This window comes from Lepidothrix coronata, unplaced genomic scaffold, assembly GCF_001604755.1.
Source record: "Lepidothrix coronata isolate B3197 unplaced genomic scaffold, Lepidothrix_coronata-1.0 Scaffold33, whole genome shotgun sequence".
NCBI lineage: Eukaryota > Metazoa > Chordata > Aves > Passeriformes > Pipridae > Lepidothrix > Lepidothrix coronata.
This window is the reverse complement of record NW_016690213.1, coordinates 302,523-321,024: the sequence shown is the minus strand read 5'-3', so window position 1 is coordinate 321,024 and position 18,502 is coordinate 302,523. Positions and strand designations below refer to the sequence as shown.

Sequence of the window (18,502 nt, the reverse complement as noted above, 5' to 3'; positions counted from 1 at the left end):
CCGCTGCAGGTGCGCGGCCGCCGCCACCTTCCCGCGGGGGCGGGGCGGGGCGACCCCAACCCCCCCGCGCTCCCCTCTCCTCTCTCCCCGCTCCTGCCAAGTTCTCCCCGTCCCCCCCGTCCGTCCCAAGGAGCCTCCCGATTGGGCGCCGGGCCGGGCCCACGTCACTCCGAGTGTGACGTCTAGTCTTCCTGTTTCCTTCAGCTGTGTCTTAAAGTAAATCTTGTGGCGGTGCGGAGCGCTGCTCGGCTCGGCCAGCCCAGCCCAGCCCAGCCCAGCCCTGCCCCGCACCGCTCCCGCCGCCCCCGCTCCGCGCCCGCCGCTCCGCTGCGCTCCGCGCCCGCAGCCCCGCGGCCGCTGCCCGCCCGCCCGCACTCACTCCCGCCCGCACTCACTCGCCCTCCCTCGCCCGATTATCATATTCATCAGCGGCGGGGCTCGCCGGCTGCGCGCGCGTGTCCGCGTGTGCGTGTGTGCGTGTGCGGGGCGCGGGTGGTGTGTGTGTGCATGTGCGTGTGCGTGTCGCCCTTTCTGTCTTTCCACCGGCAAAAAAAAAAGCGAGGCTCAATTTCGTCGCCTTTGCACGGAGTAAGTACCCGCTCCCCCTTCGCGCCCCCTCCGTCCCTCCCCGCTTTCTCGGCCTTTTCAGGTCTTTCTTTTTTTTTTTTTTTTTTTTTTTTTTTTTTTTTTTTTTTTTTTTTTTTTAATTCGCACTTGCTTGGGCTGCTCTAAATGGTCCGGGGGAATGGGGGGAGGGTGTGGGGGTGATGAAATCCCCAACAAAATACTGATCACCGTTATCAAACCTGTGCTTCTTTTTCCAGGGGGCAAATTTGCAGTGACTTTATTAGCTGAGTAGTTTTAATTCCCCGGTAGATAAAGCGGTAAGGATTTGTGAGCGGTAAGGAGCCCGATGGAGCGCTCACCGTAGCCTGCCCAGGGCTGAAGAGTAAGTGACCTGCTCGTTGTTAGGTGATCCTCCCCCCTTCTCCTTCGCTCTCCCGCTGCCACCTTTTGTGGACCGCTCTTTATTTTATTCCGTGGGTTGGAGGGCAGTTTTGAGGGGACGGAAAAAGCAGCGAGTATTTGGCTTCTTTTTGTTGTTCCGAGCTTCCTCCTCCTCCCGTCCCCGCCGAAGTTCCCCATCCCCGCTTTAAACTCCTGCTCCGCTCCTCCGAGCCTCCTCTTTGTCCTGTTTATTATAGCTGCCTTGCTTTTTGTCTCTTCCAATTTGCCTGTCATTTGCATGTCGCTACTTCTCCTTTTTAACCCAAGTCGGGAAGGACAGGGACTTTTTATTCTTACTCTTCTTAGCCTTGCAATTACTTTTTCATTTCCAAGAGTGGGACGAGCTGCGAATCGTGGAAATGTATAGAAAATGGGATTTGAGTGGTAGGTAGCGAGCACATGAGAAGAGATCAAATGCAAGTCGCGGGATAAGAGCCTTGATCTGGGAAAAGATTAGGATTATTGGTACTTTCTGTTTGTTTGGTTGTTGTTTGTTGATTTTTTTCCTCCGGGGGGGATTTAATTCTTTCTTAGCCGTTGATGGAGATCTTTCTTGGCTTTTTCGATTTTCTGTTTAGCGGCTGAGTGACCCGGCGCACTTTGCCATGTGTTTGCACGGAGTTAAAGCGCAGGAGGGAGCGGTGCTGGGGGGGGCGTGGGGCCTGCGCGGAGGGGGCGCGCAGGGCTGCGCTGGGGGCGCGCGGCCCGGGATGGGGGGGGCGCTGAGAACGCGGGGCCCGACAGGAGCGGGCGGCCCGACGGGCGTACGGGGCACGACTCTCCGGCACCGGCCGCTCCGCGGGGGCGGAGCGGGGCCGCCCCGGGGCCCTCATCTCTTTGCAGAGAGGGAGAAAGTTGGGCGTACCCCCCGCGGTCGCTGCGCGGCGTCTGGCGGGGCAGGGCAGGGCCGCAGGGCCGGGGAGGGGGTGCGGGGGGCGCGGGCAGGTGCGTGGCGCTGCCCGCAGGGGCGGCGGGGCAGGTGCGCGCCGAGCGGGGCGGCTGCGGAGCGGGACGCGGGGGGTCCCGGCCGCCGCCTCCTCCCTGTGCCGGAGAAAGCCTGGGTGACGGGGTCAGCCGCGGGAAGCGGGTCGGGAATCAGTGTGTCCGCAGGCGGACGCGGGAGGCGCGGCCGAGGTGGGATGGAGCTCCCGGAGGGGCCACCGTCGCGTCCGCGTGTTTGTGCCCTGTCCTCGGAAGGGCAGGTACGGGGGGTATTAACTTAATGCCTTTGACAAAGTAGGGGATGTCAGTCAGGGCTGGCAGACACGGCTGCAGACTAGAGGTGCCCTTGAATGTCGGGTAAAAGTTGCCAGCACGAGCTTTGGAAACCCGTTAGTTTCCCACAGGTCCCGAGTGCTCAGCAAACCCCATGGTGTTTCTGGCTGCGTGGCCAGTGTCACCCCAAACCCCTCATCCGGGTCTGGGGACGGGTGGGGAGCACGTGGAAGGCGTCCACGCGTCCGGGGCCATTGCTTGGTGGCAGAAGGTCCTGTGTTGTTGAACATAGGGTACAAAAACACGTCTGTGTCACCGCGAGGTGTAAAAGCTCAGATTATTTGTCACTTCCATTGCCTGTAGAGGTTTGGCAGTATGCAGGATGAATTATACGGAGGCAGTTTCCTTGCCCGTAGATTTGCATGTGGCACATATCCCTTATGTCTTCTTCTCGCAGTTTTTCCGTGAGTTGCCATCAATCACATAAAGTTTACGATTGCTGCAGCTCATTTAGCATTTATTTTATCTGCTTTTTGTCCAGAGCTTACCTTTAGCAGCAATATCACATACTGTGAAATGTTTATTAATACTCAAGGGTAGACAGAGTATCAACATTTCAGGAGTTAAACTGTGATAAAACATACAATGTATATACTTTCCACTAACAACTCCCTATTTTTGTAAAGTATCTTGCATTCGCTGAATGGCACTGTCCATGTATACTGTTAACTTCCCTGCCCGTTGAACTCTGAGGCCTCTCAGTTTATATAATTCATCTATTTTATGTTCAGTTGATAAATTAAGGTATTCATAAGAATGGACACATTTTGAAATTGAAAAGTTTAATTTGATTCAGGGCAGAATTGTAAATCCTGCAATTTGTAGTTTCTAAATAGTGATTTATTCTGACTCGAAGTGCAGCCTAACTGCTAAATTAAGTAACTCAAGATCTGTGATTTAACGACATTGTGTAGCATGGAAAAAATAATATCTTGAAAAACTTGGGCTGAATTTGTAGTAGGAATCTTGAGAATGTTTCAGTATTGTCTCTACACAGAGGCCATGTGAGTTATTTTCTTGACGATCAGTGAAATAACAAGGATCAAACTGGCTTGAGAGGAGGAAAATGTTTTCAGTTTTCTAGTTTGAGCAGCTTGATTTCTTTTTCTCATTCAAAAAATCTGTTTTGTCAAGCAGTGCCGAGCACGGCTGCGTGATGGAGGGCCCTGTATCTCCCTAAAATAAAGGCCTGAACTAGTGAGATACTGAATCCCTCCTGTTAGCGAGCTCTGTAGTTGATGGGAATTGCGATGTTTCGAATTCACAGGAATTGCTGAATACCTTGTTGGATTGGGCCCTGGGTGTCACCAAGTTCATAAGACAAGGACTGCTTTCTTCTTTAAGGCTAAAGAGCAGGCAGCATAATTTTGAAGTAAATCAAGGTCTAATTTTTGCTGCTTCCTCTTCTTGTGGAGAAATCCTAATAAAGTAGCTACTACTGCACAAATAGTTGCTCATTGTTGCTGCCTTGTTTCAGATTCTTTGATTAGACATCTCAGCTAAGGGAGTTGGATAACCATTTCCCCAAGAAAACTTGTGTCTGAGCTGTACAAAAAGGTAGTACTTTCTCATTAGTGGCTGACGTGATTTTAGCACTGAACAGATCTATGCTGAATAGATGTCATCTGTTCTTCAAATTTTAGCTGTGGTTTTGTGCATGAAATGCTGTTGACTGGAGTAATTTTCATCCTGCGCTTCTTGACTGATTCTGGCAAAGCCATACCCCATGTACCGCGTTAGAGTGAAAGATCTAAATATTTCTATTAGCAGAAGCATGTTGAATTTCTTGTGTGGTATTCGCATAATGGGCTGACACGAAGCAGGCAGATGCTGGACCAAACAGAGTAGTCAGCTTGTGAAAAGATAGGAACGGTTTCAGCTCTAGAAACTGATATCTCCTTGAATTCGTCCATGCATATCTGTCAAGTTTAGCACTTTGTTGCTGTGTATTTAATGGCTGTTTAGGTTAGGCTAGGGGTCTTCAAAGTGTCTGACAAGGGTGAATTTGAATTTACATCTCCTTTGCATCTCACAGGTGTATGAATTAATCTAGGAGAAAATGATCATCGTCTTTGTAGATCAAGATGAGTTAACAAAATTGATTACAGAAATTGATTTATTTGTAGTGAGTGCAGTGAATTACCTGACATCATACTCCTTTTTAAGGACTGTTCTAGCCAAAGGTTTGGTAAGAGTAACTCTTGGAGACCTAGAAATTAATGTTTCCATTTAAAATGTCAATGCATATCAAATGGATCTGAAATAAACCCATGTCTGTAGCTGCTGTGCTGTTAAGAGGTTATTCATAGCTACATTGTAATCATATCTCCTTAAATTTGTAAATAAAATACTATTGTTATGTTTATGGATGGACATAGAAAGTGCTGAGGCCCTTGGTATGATTTTTAATTACATGGGCATGGAAAATGTTCAGTTTCTGAGAAAGCCACACCGTGCGAGTTGAGGTTGGAGATGTGTCCCGTAAATTTAACATAAACTACACTTGGCATGCAAGGAGAATCAAAAGTGATGTATAAACCAAATTTAACCTTCAAAAATTTAAAACTATGTAACTCAGAAAGAAATGTGTGGCGCTTCTGAATATTTCTACACAGATCTTGACAACCTAAGCTATCTTACTAACATATTTTTCTGGATAGCTGCACACAGACATTAGATGTATGAAATATAGTTTTGAGACAAACGTGCAGCCAAAGTACTGGTACTACATAAAGGACACACACTTCCTAATTATTTCCCCCCCTTCCCAAGAGTTCCTTATTTATTCAGTTCTAATCTAATCAGTCTTGAAGTCTGCCTGTCGTGGCTGGGATTTTGCATCCCGCTGTACATGCCATTCCACTTCCCTTGAGTGCGAATTGGTTTTGGTCCTCCGAGACTGAAATATTAACTGACCGTTCAATACCCATTCTGTTTTGTTGGGCTGAAGTAGAACTATTTCTCATATTTAAGCTGAAAGGCACGTAAGCCTTAAAGCTGGCAGTCTGTAGGCTCAGGATAACACCAGGGCAAATGGGAGATGTTGCTTAATACCCAGGTTAAGTGTACGATAACTCTGATGCTTTCAGCTTCCATCGAGGGAAGGAGAGGACATCGCTCTGGAACACCTCCTGCCGCATGTTTGCAGTGGCAGGAATGGGCTGGTGAACAGTGGCTGGTACAGGGGCTTGGGGAGAGGGAAATGGACACTGGGGAGGAAGGATGCATGGCAATGACCTTCCAACCTGGTTCAGGACAGCCTGTTTCCTGAGCTGCTGACTCAAGGGTACAGCAAGCCCTCCCCATGTGTGTCCTTGGTTGGGATTGGGCAAGAGAGAGGGAAACAGTGGTCAGGCACCTCGAATTTTCTGGGAAACATGCAAAACTTGAAACCTGTCATGAGGTTTTTGGTGTGAGTCTAGGAATGTATTGCTGGCTCTCAATCAAGCATAGCTTGACTACAGAAAAGGAAGGAAAAGCGTGAAGGTTTTCGGTATTGGTGGGTTTTGTTTCTGGTTTGTTTTTTTTCATATTGGCAAGTAGTATCTTTGTGGTGGATGGCTTTAGAATATCTTATGTGCAGTAAGCAGGAGCTCTTTGGGTTATCTTTCAATTAGTTTAGACCAGTTTCAAATGAACACCATTAGACTGAAAGGTCAACCTTGACCCCAGTTTATTCTGTGCCAGTGTCGCCTACATAAAAGCCCTGGTGATGGTCATCCCTTTCCACCCTCTGAGCACTTGGCCAGTTCTTTAGAAAAACAACCCTTCTGAAATCCCAACTCCTCATTTTATTTTATTTTTTTTTTAGATAAAGTTCTAATTGTAAGAGCCTGATTCTGCCCCTTGAAAAACTGCATTTGCGTCAATTGAGAGAAAGCGGGAGGCAGTCTTTTACAGCACATGCTACTAAGCAGGGCCTGACCCTACCCCTTGCACATAACAGGATTTTTGTCCCCCTGGACTCCAGGGGAGTTGCTTGCAGGGTGGGATGCTCCCTGGTGTGCAGGTGGCAGAATTGGGCCCCTGCAACAGAAGTCCTTGTTATTTTATCATTATCGTGAGGTAGCCAAACTTAACTTGCTTATTGTACTTCTTGATAAGGAAAGATCTCTGAAGGCAGTGATCGGATAACAGTGTAAGGCTCTGGATTCCCCATTTGAATTCATTACATTTTTGGTTTTTAATATATTTTTTATCATTTTTTTTCTCTCCTGTATGCAAGGAACAGTAATTTAAACAAACAGTATGTCCCTTGCATAACTGTCTGACACCAAATCTCTGAAAATTCTTTTAGTACATCCAGAATACATGGGCAAAGGCTGCAGAATAAATGTCATGTTTCTAAGTATTAGAAGCTTTTTTTTTTTTGTCCTGGTTGCAAACTAAGCATTGACTACTGTCTTGATTTTACAGATTATTTCATGCTGAAATTATGCCTATTTGCATGGATAGTCATTCTTTAAAACTAGCCACAGATGCAGTCCTAGGGAGCACGTAGATGTTTTTACAGGTGAACCGAAAGAGATGGGAGCAATTCCAAAAAGTCTGCATGCTGCCTTTGGCAATATACCCTGTTATTGTGAAGACTGTGCTCTGTTAAGCAAATGTAAAGTTTAATATTAGATAAGCGTTGCATGAAAAATATTTTAATTTTCATCACTGTTAAATTGTAAGAAACAGGAAAAAGTGTCTAATGCTTTATGTGCGATGTGAGTTTAGCATCACTAGTTAATAAGTCACAAATTATGTCAAGAGCCTTTTACAAAATGCAAGGAAGTGTGTTATCTTTTTATGCTGTGTTCCTGGGAAACAATGAGAGTTCATATAAAGAGAAGGTATCTTCCTTTCTCACGCAGCTGATTGATGTTATTTCTTTCATCTTCCCGTATTTTTTCTCATCTTTTCTGCGTGTCACAGGAAATAAGATTCTGTGTATTCAAAATGCTACATGTAAGAAGGGCTTCACTGGGCATTTCAGATATTGTTCTTGGAGATTTTTCTAAAGCAGAGAGATGTGACACTGAACATGCCTTGTTTCTGCTATGCAAAAAATTTGACATCGTGTATTTTAATGTATGAAATACAGAATATTCAGCCTTTCGTAGCGGAGTTTGCTTGGAGAGTTGCAAAAAGGGAAGGAATGGATGGGGAATTCAAAACACTGTCGTGGCTAGTCACTGGTACATATGAGGCTGTGTTAACAAAATACATTTTGGCCTTTACTCGATCACATCTCTATAAATACTATAATCCTGACCATATCATATTTTAATGCATTTTGGTTTTGCTGAATAAATGATTTAAGAGAGGTTTTCCCCCCAGTGTAAGCCTGAATGCGTCTATGATTTCTTTGCCTTTCACATACACATCTACCACCTTACCTACAATTGTATGAAAGTTGTTGTTTTAACCTTTGAATGTTAAAACAATATATCAGTTTTATCTCTCTTTAAAAACTACAATTGCATTTTTACATTGCAATTGAATTTTTAATCCAAATTTTATACAATTTCTTGTTTTAACAATAAATCTTAAATAAGGAATACTTTCATCTTCTTTTGTAACATGTATCTCAATGCCCTAAATTTAATCAATTGGTTGTCAGAGGCTGTGTTCTTCTAATCTACTCTTTCTTCTGAAGATAAACAGTATCATTTTAGGCATTTGTGCAAGAGAATCATATTACTGGTGCTTAAGCAGTTTTTGCTTTTTTAAATCTTAATCCATCTTAAACCAGTGGAGCAGAAATATTTAAAAATGTTTCATTTCAAGCAGAGTGCATAATAAATTGCAATAATTGTAATGTGCCATAAATCCCAGAGCCTATGCATTTTGCATTTTATTCAGGATTGAGGTCAGGAAATTTGGAGAAATTTAAAGAAAATGATTCATCAGTCCTTTTGTTCTGTTGGCCAGGGTCCCAGGATTCTTGAGCTGAGCCCAGCTGACAAGCTTTTGAAGATGGCACAATAACAGTCCAGTGATGCCTGACCATGACAGCACAGCCCTCTTAAGCAGGCAAACCAAGAGAAGAAGAGTTGACATTGGAGTGAAAAGGACGGTAGGGACAGCATCTGCATTTTTTGCAAAGGCAAGAGCAACGTTTTTTAGTGCCATGAATCCCCAAGGTTCAGAGCAGGATGTCGAGTATTCAGTGGTGCAGCATGCAGATGGGGAAAAGTCAAATGTACTCCGCAAGCTGCTGAAGAGGGCGAACTCATATGAAGATGCCATGATGCCTTTTCCAGGAGCAACCATAATTTCCCAGCTGTTGAAAAATAACATGAACAAAAATGGTGGCACGGAGCCCAGTTTCCAAGCCAGCGGTCTCTCTAGTACAGGCTCAGAAGTACATCAGGAGGATGTATGCAGCAACTCTTCAAGAGACAGCCCCCAAGAGTGTCTTTCCCCTTTTGGCAGGCCAACTATGAGCCAGTTTGATGTGGATCGGTTATGCGACGAGCACCTGAGAGCTAAACGCGCCCGGGTTGAGAATATAATTCGGGGTATGAGCCATTCCCCCAGCGTGGCATTAAGGGGCAATGAAAATGAAAGAGAAATAGCTCCGCAGTCCGTCAGTCCTCGAGAAAGTTACAGAGAAAACAAACGCAAGCAAAAGCTACCACAACAGCAGCAGCAGAGTTTCCAGCAGCTGGTTTCAGCGAGGAAAGAGCAGAAGCGAGAGGAGCGCAGACAGCTGAAGCAGCAGCTGGAGGACATGCAGAAGCAGCTGCGCCAGCTGCAGGAGAAGTTCTACCAGATCTACGACAGCACTGACTCCGAAAATGATGAAGATGGCAACCTGTCTGAAGACAGCATGCGCTCTGAAACCATGGATGCGAGGGCCGGCGACTCTGTCAGCAGGTCGGACAATGAGATGTGTGAGCTGGACCCAGGGCAGTTCATTGACCGGGCGCGGGCCCTCATCCGGGAGCAAGAGGTAGCGGAGAACAAGCCGAAAAGAGAAGGTCCTAAGGAGAAGGAGCAAGGGCCAAATGCCTTCCACCCTGAAGGCAAACACTTGGCCGAGACACTGAAGCAGGAGCTGAACACTGCCATGTCTCAAGTTGTGGACACAGTGGTCAAAGTTTTCTCATCCAAACCCTCCCGCCAGCTTCCTCAGGTCTTCCCACCTCTCCAGATCCCACAGGCAAGGTTTGCCGTCAACGGGGAGAACCACAACTTTCATACGGCCAACCAGCGCCTGCAGTGCTTTGGGGATGTCATCATTCCCAACCCCCTTGACACCTTCGGCAGCGTCCCCATGCCTGGCGCCACCGACCAGACCGAGGCACTGCCCCTTGTTGTCCGCAAAAACTCCTCTGACCAATCCGCCTCGGCCCCACCGGCTGGTGGCCACCACGCCTCCCTGCACCAGTCCCCGCTCTCGGCCACTGCCGGCTTCTCCACCTCCTCCTTCCGCCACCCCTTCCCGCTGCCCCTCATGGCCTACCCCTTCCAGAGTCCCCTGGGTGCCCCATCGGCCTCCTTCCCGGGGAAAGAGCGCGCCTCCCCTGAATCCCTTGACCTGACCCGGGAGACCACCAGCCTGAGGACCAAGATGTCGTCGCACCACATGAACCACCACCCCTGCTCGCCGGCCCACCCCCCCAGTGCTGCTGAGGGCCTCTCCTTATCCCTTATAAAGTCCGAGTGTGGCGACCTCCAAGACATGTCCGAAATCTCGCCCTACTCGGGAAGTGCAATATCCTTTTCAAAAGATGAGCGATAACCTGGTGGTGGCTGGTGGGAGAGGATGAGGGGCCGTGCTGGCGCCACAGGGCTTTCCCTGGGTGCTGCAGGAGTGGGGTGCTTATGGGGTGAAGGCAGGGGGCTTGATGGGGCCAAATAAAACGTGTGGTATTGACTGACAGCACTCTTTCAGCAATGGTGTTCATGTAAAAAAGCCTCTGGCCCTCCCCCAGCCTTTTAGTCTGCCCTGTGGGGTCAGGAAGACAGCCAAGCCCACAGCCTGGGTGCCAGTGGGTTTCCCTGGGCTGGCAGATCCTTCCCCAGGCAGGGAGGTGATAAAGGGGGCATCGCCCTCGTCCAAAAACCATTCCAGCCAGGGCTGCCTCTTTTCCCTCCTGTGCCAGGCCAACACACGACCCGTGTTAATGGTGTCATGGCTGGGGCTCTCAGAGAGCCACAGTCCGGTTGTTGCTGAGACTTCAGCTCTGAAGTGCATAAGGGAAATGAAGCACAAAAGACACAGGTACTGATATATTCAGGCTGCATCAAGTTCTTTCCCCCACCCAGAGGTCTGTTACTCAGCCCGTGTGCAGCTGCCTGCTATGCATGATTAACCTCTGTTCAGCCATACACAGAAATCTTTTGTCCTAAGATACACAAAGCAAATTATTTTGGAAAGCTAGAGAGAACAATTAAATATAAAACTTCAGCTGTATTAAATTTACAGGACACTTCCCTTCCTTAAAAAAAAAAAAGATGATAATAAAATCTCTCTTTTTAGCTCAATAGCAGGCTTTAGTGAGGGAAAAAAAATCCATCTCTGCCTTTATTTAGGCATATCCAGACATAGTAATAATCTTTTAGGTTTTTTTCCTGGAAACTAGTACTAGATTTTTTTTTTTTTTCTCTTTTAGCTCTAACACCTCCCAGGCTTTCCATCTTTTGCCCTAATGTTCTTTTTGGTCAAAAGGTTTTTTATCAAAGTACAGATGTATTGAAAGCGAATAAAATACCATGTGTGCCCAATGTTAAAGTTGAGGATTTTGCATGAAGGGTAGATTGATAACTTTTACAGCTCTAAGACCCCAGCAGAAGGCAACAGCACAAATACAGAGCCTCAGATGCATCTAATTTCATTCCCAAGATGATGAAAGTAATTGCAATTGAATACCTGTGCCCCTACCTGAGTAATGGTAGCAATGCTGAGGAACTTGTCCTCTTTTGAGGGGTATCATGTGAAGGCAGCTGCCCGAGGCTGTGCTTCTTCACTGGTTATCTTCTAGGTGATTAATAACTCTGGTGGTTTTAGCTTATTTTAACCACATTTTCTGTAGACATGTTAAATCCTCAGAAGGGTCCTGTCAGGGCTCTAGACCTGCTGGTTACCTGGACTTTCCATCCCTCCCATGGTAGTGGGCACCACTGGGACAAGGCAGGCGCTGCAGGTCCAAAGCCCATTACCACCGGTCTTTGATGTAACTTAGGTCAAGTCTGAGTCCAGATTGCTGCTGTCTGACCTGTGTGAGTGGGCCCATTTCTATAGGGAAAAGTGTTCTATAGTTGAAAGCACCTTCCTAAGGTGTTGGTGTTTTCGAGAGCCAGCTGGTAGTGGACGTGATGTTTGAGGCACCTCTTTACCAAAAGAGGATCTTGTTGAGCACTGGTAGCAAGGAAATCTCCTCACCATTTACATTTTACAGCAAAATAGAGGAGTCTGTCTAACTCCAGCATCACTCAGAGTTAGTGCCAATTACTTTTGCAGTTCCAAAACCAAAATCTGTATATTGAAATGCAAGCTGCAGTGCTTGGAAAGCAGTCCTGAGGTCAACAGGAGTGGCAGCTGAGGGCAAGACTCAGGCCGGGGCACTTAATTTCTACTAAACAGGACAGTGACATACAAATTGTTTTTGTATAAAAATAGTTCTCCCATCCTGGGAGAGGAGTGAGGAGTCATGAAACATGCCAAGCGTGTGAACTAGGAGTAGTTCTAGGGCTTGCACTTGATCCTCGCCACCCGTGGAGCACATCTCCCCCACTCTTGCCATCTCTCCCCCTTTCTCCTGCTTCTTCTCACTGGTACTTGCTAATGGAGCTTGCTGCTTCTGCTGAAACAGGGGTGCAAGAGTCCCCTGCTGCTTCAAGATATAGCCAGGGGAAATGCTCAGTGCTACAGTGATAACTTTTCTCTTTTATTACCCTGCTTCTTTCCCTGCCATTGGGAAAACACACTGACTTTCCCACCTAGATGCTGTTGCAAGGTGCAGTTTGTTCTGGGTTTAGATACAGACGTGTTGGGACAAACAGATTTATTAAATAACATCTCTACACGTGCACCATAGTCTACTCTGCTGTGGGGATGGATGTTTTTTCCTAGCAGCAGCTCATTTGTCCAGGTAGCTTACAGTTTCTAGGGAAAGGCATGGTGTGGAGGTTGGTTGGTTTGTGGTCGCTTTTGTTTTACATGGATGAATGTGCACATATAGGCAACAAATTTCTTGAAAGAAGCAGATCTTTCTTCCCCACAGAAAGCAACATCTGTTTTCCTGGACAATGCAGCCAGGATGAGAACAGAAGACTAGCAGATAGAGCCAAGTTCAGGTTTTAGTAGTAAGTTAAACACTGAACTAGCCTGGTTTTTGTTTTCTTGGGATTTATTCTTTTTTTTTTTTTTTTATAATAATGCCTGTAAAATGTATCTGATCTTTCTTTGCTGAATTGCAGAAGAAAATGGTTAATGTTTGTGTATGTTGCTAAACAAGATAAGATGCACCTGCAGCCTGAATTCCCATCTTGGTCATGAATGCAGTCTGTATCTTTGCAAACTAATCTGTTTAATCAAATATTAAGTTTTATTCAAATTCCAAAAGAAACAGACAGCGAATTGTTTTTCTGTATGGTCTTCCTTTGTCATGCATCCTCTTTGCATCTCAAGAAAAATAGCCTTGTTCAATCCCAAAACATTTGCATAGATCTAAATTGAAGCACAACAGTAGTTTGTGTGCTGTTAAGACATCTGTAAAGGTGAAGAACTTTAGCATGCTCTCCCTGGCAGGAGGGCTTTGAAACATTAGTGCACCTTTCTACAGTTTTATTTATTTTTAAGCAGAATTCCAATCCAATTGGAGTAACTTTCACAGTCCCAATATGTCAAAGCTGTAATCAGTGAATTACAACATTTTGAAATGAGGAGTTATTGCATCTGACTAGAATTAAACTAATTAAACTTTTTTTTTAAAAAAGGAGCGATTGTACAGCAAGCTGGATAACTCTGTGCTGTTGATAAAACCTGTGTGATGAACAAATGGTTTCCAGCCAGTCTGTTCTTCCGAGGGTCTTGAAGATGCTCAGAGATGCAGCTATTTGGAGCTTTGATGATTAAAAGTACCTGAGGTGTAACTTAAGGAGCAGCTTGGATTTGCTAGTGCAGATTTTTTAACTGATACAGCCTATTCTTACCCCTTTTCCCTTCAGCTCAATACACGCGTGGGCTAGAAAAGCCTGTTAGAGCATTTGCGGGGGCTCAGGCTGAGAGTAACAGAAGCGAAAGATCATCTCCACTGAAAAATATTTTTACAAAAGAGGAGCATTACCTGGGAGGATTGAAGTGCAAATGAATCAAATGCTGTGCAGTGCCACCCCTGTGCTTCTCCAGTTAAAACACGCATGAGCTTGTATAGATTTTGTCCCCATATGTTTTGTTCCCAGTCTTCCACTTCCTATTTCTTAGGGCTTAGCCATTTTTCTGCTGCTGCTGCGATAGGTGAGGCAACGTTGTGCTGTGTAAATGCACAACACTGAGACTCTCAGGTTGTTTGAACACCGCTTTAGGTTCAGCTGCAGTACACTGTTCCTCTGATCTTTTATGTTCCCGAGCAGATGTCTTTCATTAATTTATGGATTTATCATCTTTTCTTTCTGTCCTTTTTTTTTCTTTCCTTTTTTTTTTTTTTTTTTTTTTTTTTTTTTTACACCTGGCAGCTGGCTCAAGTTTCAGCAGTTATTGTCTATTTTGCATTACCCATAGAATTGAATGTCATCTGTCTTCACAAAGCTATAGCTAAGAGAATTGAGGCAAGCCACACGAGCTGCTGGGACAGAGCTTGTTTGCGTTCCATTCGGCACCCCTCCTCCCTTTACCTCCTTAATATTTATTTGTGCTCGTTTTCTTTCCTGGCCTTGAATGGGGCTTAGCTCGTGTTCGGTACAGCTGTATGTTTACTGAATCTATTTCATCATGAGTCATTGTGCGTGTGTAAGTATCCTGGAAACAGCTAGTGCTTTCTTGGAAGAACAGTTGCTTTTCAGCCCAAGCACTTAAAAAGGAAATTAAGCAATTGGTCAGTTCAGTTTTTTTTCTGAAATAGCAAAGGGTTATCTAATTCTTAGCTCTTAAGTCTGTCATTAACTATTTTTTGCTATATTATTACAGATCATATCTTTTATCACAGTAAAGCGTTAACCTTAGGATCAAGATATACAGATTTGTTGCATATTTGATATTGCTTTAAGGCTGCCAAGTGCTTAAGAACAAGTATAATTTTAATAAAAAATGGATTTCTGGGAATTTGAGTCTCAGAGCATCTTTTAATACATGTTTCATTCAATATCAATATCCTCTGGCATTAGAGCAGAAAATATTTAAAAATCCTAAATGCAGAAGGAATCCAAATGCTTAGACAACTGTCTAATATGCTTAAATCCAGCAAATATGAGAGGGTTTTTTTGAAGTTTAAGTCCATCTTTGAGCTTACTTTGAAAGAGAATATACACCAAACCCGATATTAACATGTTGTCAGCGTCAGAGGAATTGCAAATTAAGGAGACTCAAGATTACTTTTTTTCTCTCCTGTTGGAGTTCCCTTTTGGACCCCCAGTTTCCTGAAAGGATCACATAACAAAACGGATTTCTGGCACAGAAGTTTTGATTTGTCTAAAACTCTTATCACTAAGCAATAGGTGACAGCTTGCTACTATTATTTCACTTACGTATTTTGACAGATGGCACTGCAGAGTGTAATGCTCTTTTAGACTTCTCTATCAGTCTAATGGAGGTAACTGGAGGTTCTTTCAACTCTTCTCTTGGCACAAGAAGTATGTCAGTCATAAATTATCTTCTTTGTAATCATTAAGCATCTAAAACAAAATGCAAGTTCAGCTGAGCCGTTTTCCATGTACTTCCAGATAATAAGAGGTTTTTAAACTAATATTGTCAATGGTTTTTTTTTTTTAAATGTTACATTTTTATAATCTAAAAAAATGAACCTTGTAACTGAAATGAAGGGAGAGGGTTTCAGCAGATTTCAGGAATTAGAGAAAAGGGAATTCTGCCGAAAAAGCCTAGCTAATCAACAGTAGCCTGCTGATAAAAATTAGTCTGGGTTTCCCATCTCGAGGCTTGGAGAGTGAGATGTTCTGTGCTGACGTGCACCCGGCTGTAAGGCAGAAGAGGCACCTTGGCTGCAGCGCATCTGTCAACTTGGTTGACCTTCCCCCCCACTGTAAGGTGTGAACTGAGTGAATTTTTCAACAATTGTGTTTAGGAGAAACAGTCCTTAGAGAAGCTTCTGGGAAGAACCCTTAATTGACCTTGTGGGGACCACATTGATTTTCTCCACGTGCATCTTCATTTCTGATAAATTATAAAGCCATTAATTTGCTGAGGAAATGGCAGGGCCAGCCTGCGGCACAGATGTGACCAGAGCTGTCCTAGCACACAGTTCACAAAAGAGAGCCAAGAAGCGGGGAGAAAAATCAGCAAGCCGAGATTGTTATGGTTAGCTTCACATTCCCTTGGGAACTCTTTTAGTTGCTTCTGTTTACAGATCTAAAAGGTAATGATGTTTCCAGGATAAATAGGCTGCCTTATAGGGTAAGTGGCCATTTATTGATTTGCTAGCCCACATGTATTGATTGGTTAGCCCCAAATACGGCTTTGTTCTCCAAGGAGTTAACTGTGTAAATCAGGAGGTGACAAATTTGTGGTGGGGGCATTCAGCAGCCGAGGGGCTCTGCCTATCACAGGTTTCACTTTGATTTGCAAGGCAACCACTGAAGCAAAGCAACAGCAGGATTAGAGGGAGCTACTCAAGATGTTAAAATTTATTGATGCGAATGAAACAGGTGAAATGTGCTACCTGTATAAAACTGCTCGAAATCATGAAGTGCCTCTGATTGTCTGACATGCATTGGCTTTATTGTGTGCAAGTAGCACAACACTGAGAGAAAAAGAAACTTTAACTGGCATGGCAAAGAAGAGAGAGAAAAAAGCTTCCGATAAGTTTTCTGCGGCACATGCTTCCTGCATTTGTTTCCGTAGCAACAAGTGAACATACATATGGTACACAATCCGTAAACTTGCAAGATCCCTGAGACCCAGCACCTAAATTGATAGGAAATACAGGGTTTAAGTTACGTGACCTCTCGTCCCACATTTACCTATTTTGCAGAAACCTACAGCACAGCAATTTAACTGTTAATATTTTCTCCTGTAGTCTGGGGAACTGTAGAGTATTTAAGGGGGCACTTTCATAGGTCTGTACATTCTGAAAAATGTTTCTCAAGAAAAGAATTTTCCTTTACTAATTCAATCCTACATGCAGGAAGGCTTGTCACCGAATCACTTGAAAAAGGCCAAGCTCATGTTCTTTTACACCCGGTACCCAAGTTCCAATATGCTGAAAACTTACTTCTCAGACGTAAAGGTAAGAAAATCTCTTTCCCATGCTTTCTCCTTACTAATGCTGTATTTGCTCACAAAATGGTACTGTGTTATCATATTAGAGATTAATAATATTTCTGGGTGCATAAAGGTTACATCTGACTTCATTCACTTGTTCTTCTAGTTGAGGTATACCCTGCTTGTGCCTGGATGAGGAAAGCGGATGTTTCTAAATTAAAAAATAAAAAAAAACCCACACTAAAATTTTAGAGTAAAATAAGAATAATTATTACAGTAAATTAAACGGTTTTCATTATATATCCTATTAGAAAAGGAAATTTCTGTGGTAGTAGAAATGTACTTCCAAGAACATTTTGGAGCAGTTCTCAAGTCCTCCCTTATTGTTTCTTTTCGGTTGGTTTCCTCATATTTGTGCTTACATAAGCAGAGTGTAGAATCCCTTTCTTTCTGTCAAAAAGAAACAGTACATTGAAATTCTCCATGCAGAAGCTGCTTAAAAACAAAAGTGATGATTGTCTCTTATTTACAACTTAATTTGTTGTTGATGCAGAGTACACTGAGCATAAGGAGGATGAATAAAGTGACAGATTCAGGCCACATTATTCAAATGAGGATATGAAAGCTGTCGACATACAGCTGCATCCTCCCTCATTCTACAGAATATTAGGACCTCCTGATTTTTTTTCTAAAAGTAATTGTTCCTTCACATCAACTTGATTTTGTGTTAATCATCTAAGTTTTTTTAAAAAACACATAGATTGTGTTTTAATGATTATAATGGTATACATGGTGTCATTATCTAAGTAACTTTATAAACATTACATTAGCTTAAATTAGTTTGTTACATATCCCCCCACCCCAAACAAATTACTGAAATCCTTCTTTTAATCACTTTTGGGTTATGGGTTTTTTCAGTCTTAGTGGAAGATTATTCCACAGGTTGTGAACTTGGCCCAATTTCTGCTGATCAGTTCTCTTTGGTCAAGTTTCTTGGCAATGTTTCCTTTTATTTTTTTTCATTTAACGTTGCTTGCACATCTCAGTATGCTTCTGCCCCTCACAGCCGTGTCCTTGGAGGTTCCTCTTATTCAATGACATGTGCTGAGCGGATGGTGACAACGTTTATAAAAAGGGGGGGGAAGCAATACAGCACTTCCTAGGCTAAATGACTGGTCAAGAATCATTAAACACACACACAAAAAAACTGCAAATGGCGCAGCGGGCCAAGTGGAGGGTTTGCTCTCAGAGTGGATCCACCTGGAATGGAAAAATTGGAGGGAGCGTTTCAGGCAGCACTGCTCCAATGAGCTGCCACAGGCAGATGTAGCATTGGCAGTGCTGCCCAGGAGGATCCTGCTCTGGGACTACCCTGCACCTTCGCCCTACCTGTTCACATATCCAGGTATGCCAGAGTGGGGATATTTTTTCCCTGGCGTTTCTGCTTAATTTCCTCTTCTTAAGAAGATACGTACTTGAGTGTTTCCATGCACATGGTGACTGTCTTTTGATAAAGTTCTGTAAAATGCAGAAATTTGCTTTTGTGCCACCTTACATTTATACAGCACCAGGAGAAACCCAGAAGGGCTTTACAAACCAGCAGTGTGGGATGGGGTCATTTGTCCAAAGGCGAATGCAGCCACCTCCCTGGCGACATGTGTCAGCCACACATGGTCAGCAGCACCCCAGAACCGGGGCTGTACATGTTAGATGCACTGATTGAGCTTTTCCATACCTTTAAATGCTTCAAAGTGCTTAGCGTGTGTTTGCAGTTTCTCGAGCCAAAGGATGCTCCCCCTTTAGCCCACGTGCACTCCCATTAGCTTCACCCCTCCTACTTACGGAAGC

General features: G+C 44.5%; 1 protein-coding gene across 5 annotated transcripts in view; it reads left to right on the top strand.

Annotated features, from left to right (window-relative positions):
- Positions 1-470: 470 nt before the first annotated feature.
- PROX1 (prospero homeobox 1) overlaps positions 471-18,502 on the top strand; it is a 49,592-nt gene continuing 31,560 nt past the window's right edge. For 2 of the 5 annotated variants that reach the window (XM_017811742.1, XM_017811739.1), the window contains exons 1-4: positions 471-588; positions 825-949; positions 8,203-9,991; positions 16,572-16,679. In XM_017811742.1, the coding sequence (XP_017667231.1) occupies positions 8,270-9,991; positions 16,572-16,679 (1,830 nt within the window). In that variant the 5' untranslated portion in view covers positions 471-588; positions 825-949; positions 8,203-8,269. Of the gene's footprint in view, positions 589-824; positions 950-2,058; positions 2,211-8,202; positions 9,992-16,571; positions 16,680-18,502 lie in introns of those variants that run through there. The other 3 variants (XM_017811744.1, XM_017811741.1, XM_017811740.1) reach the window with 2 other exon arrangements.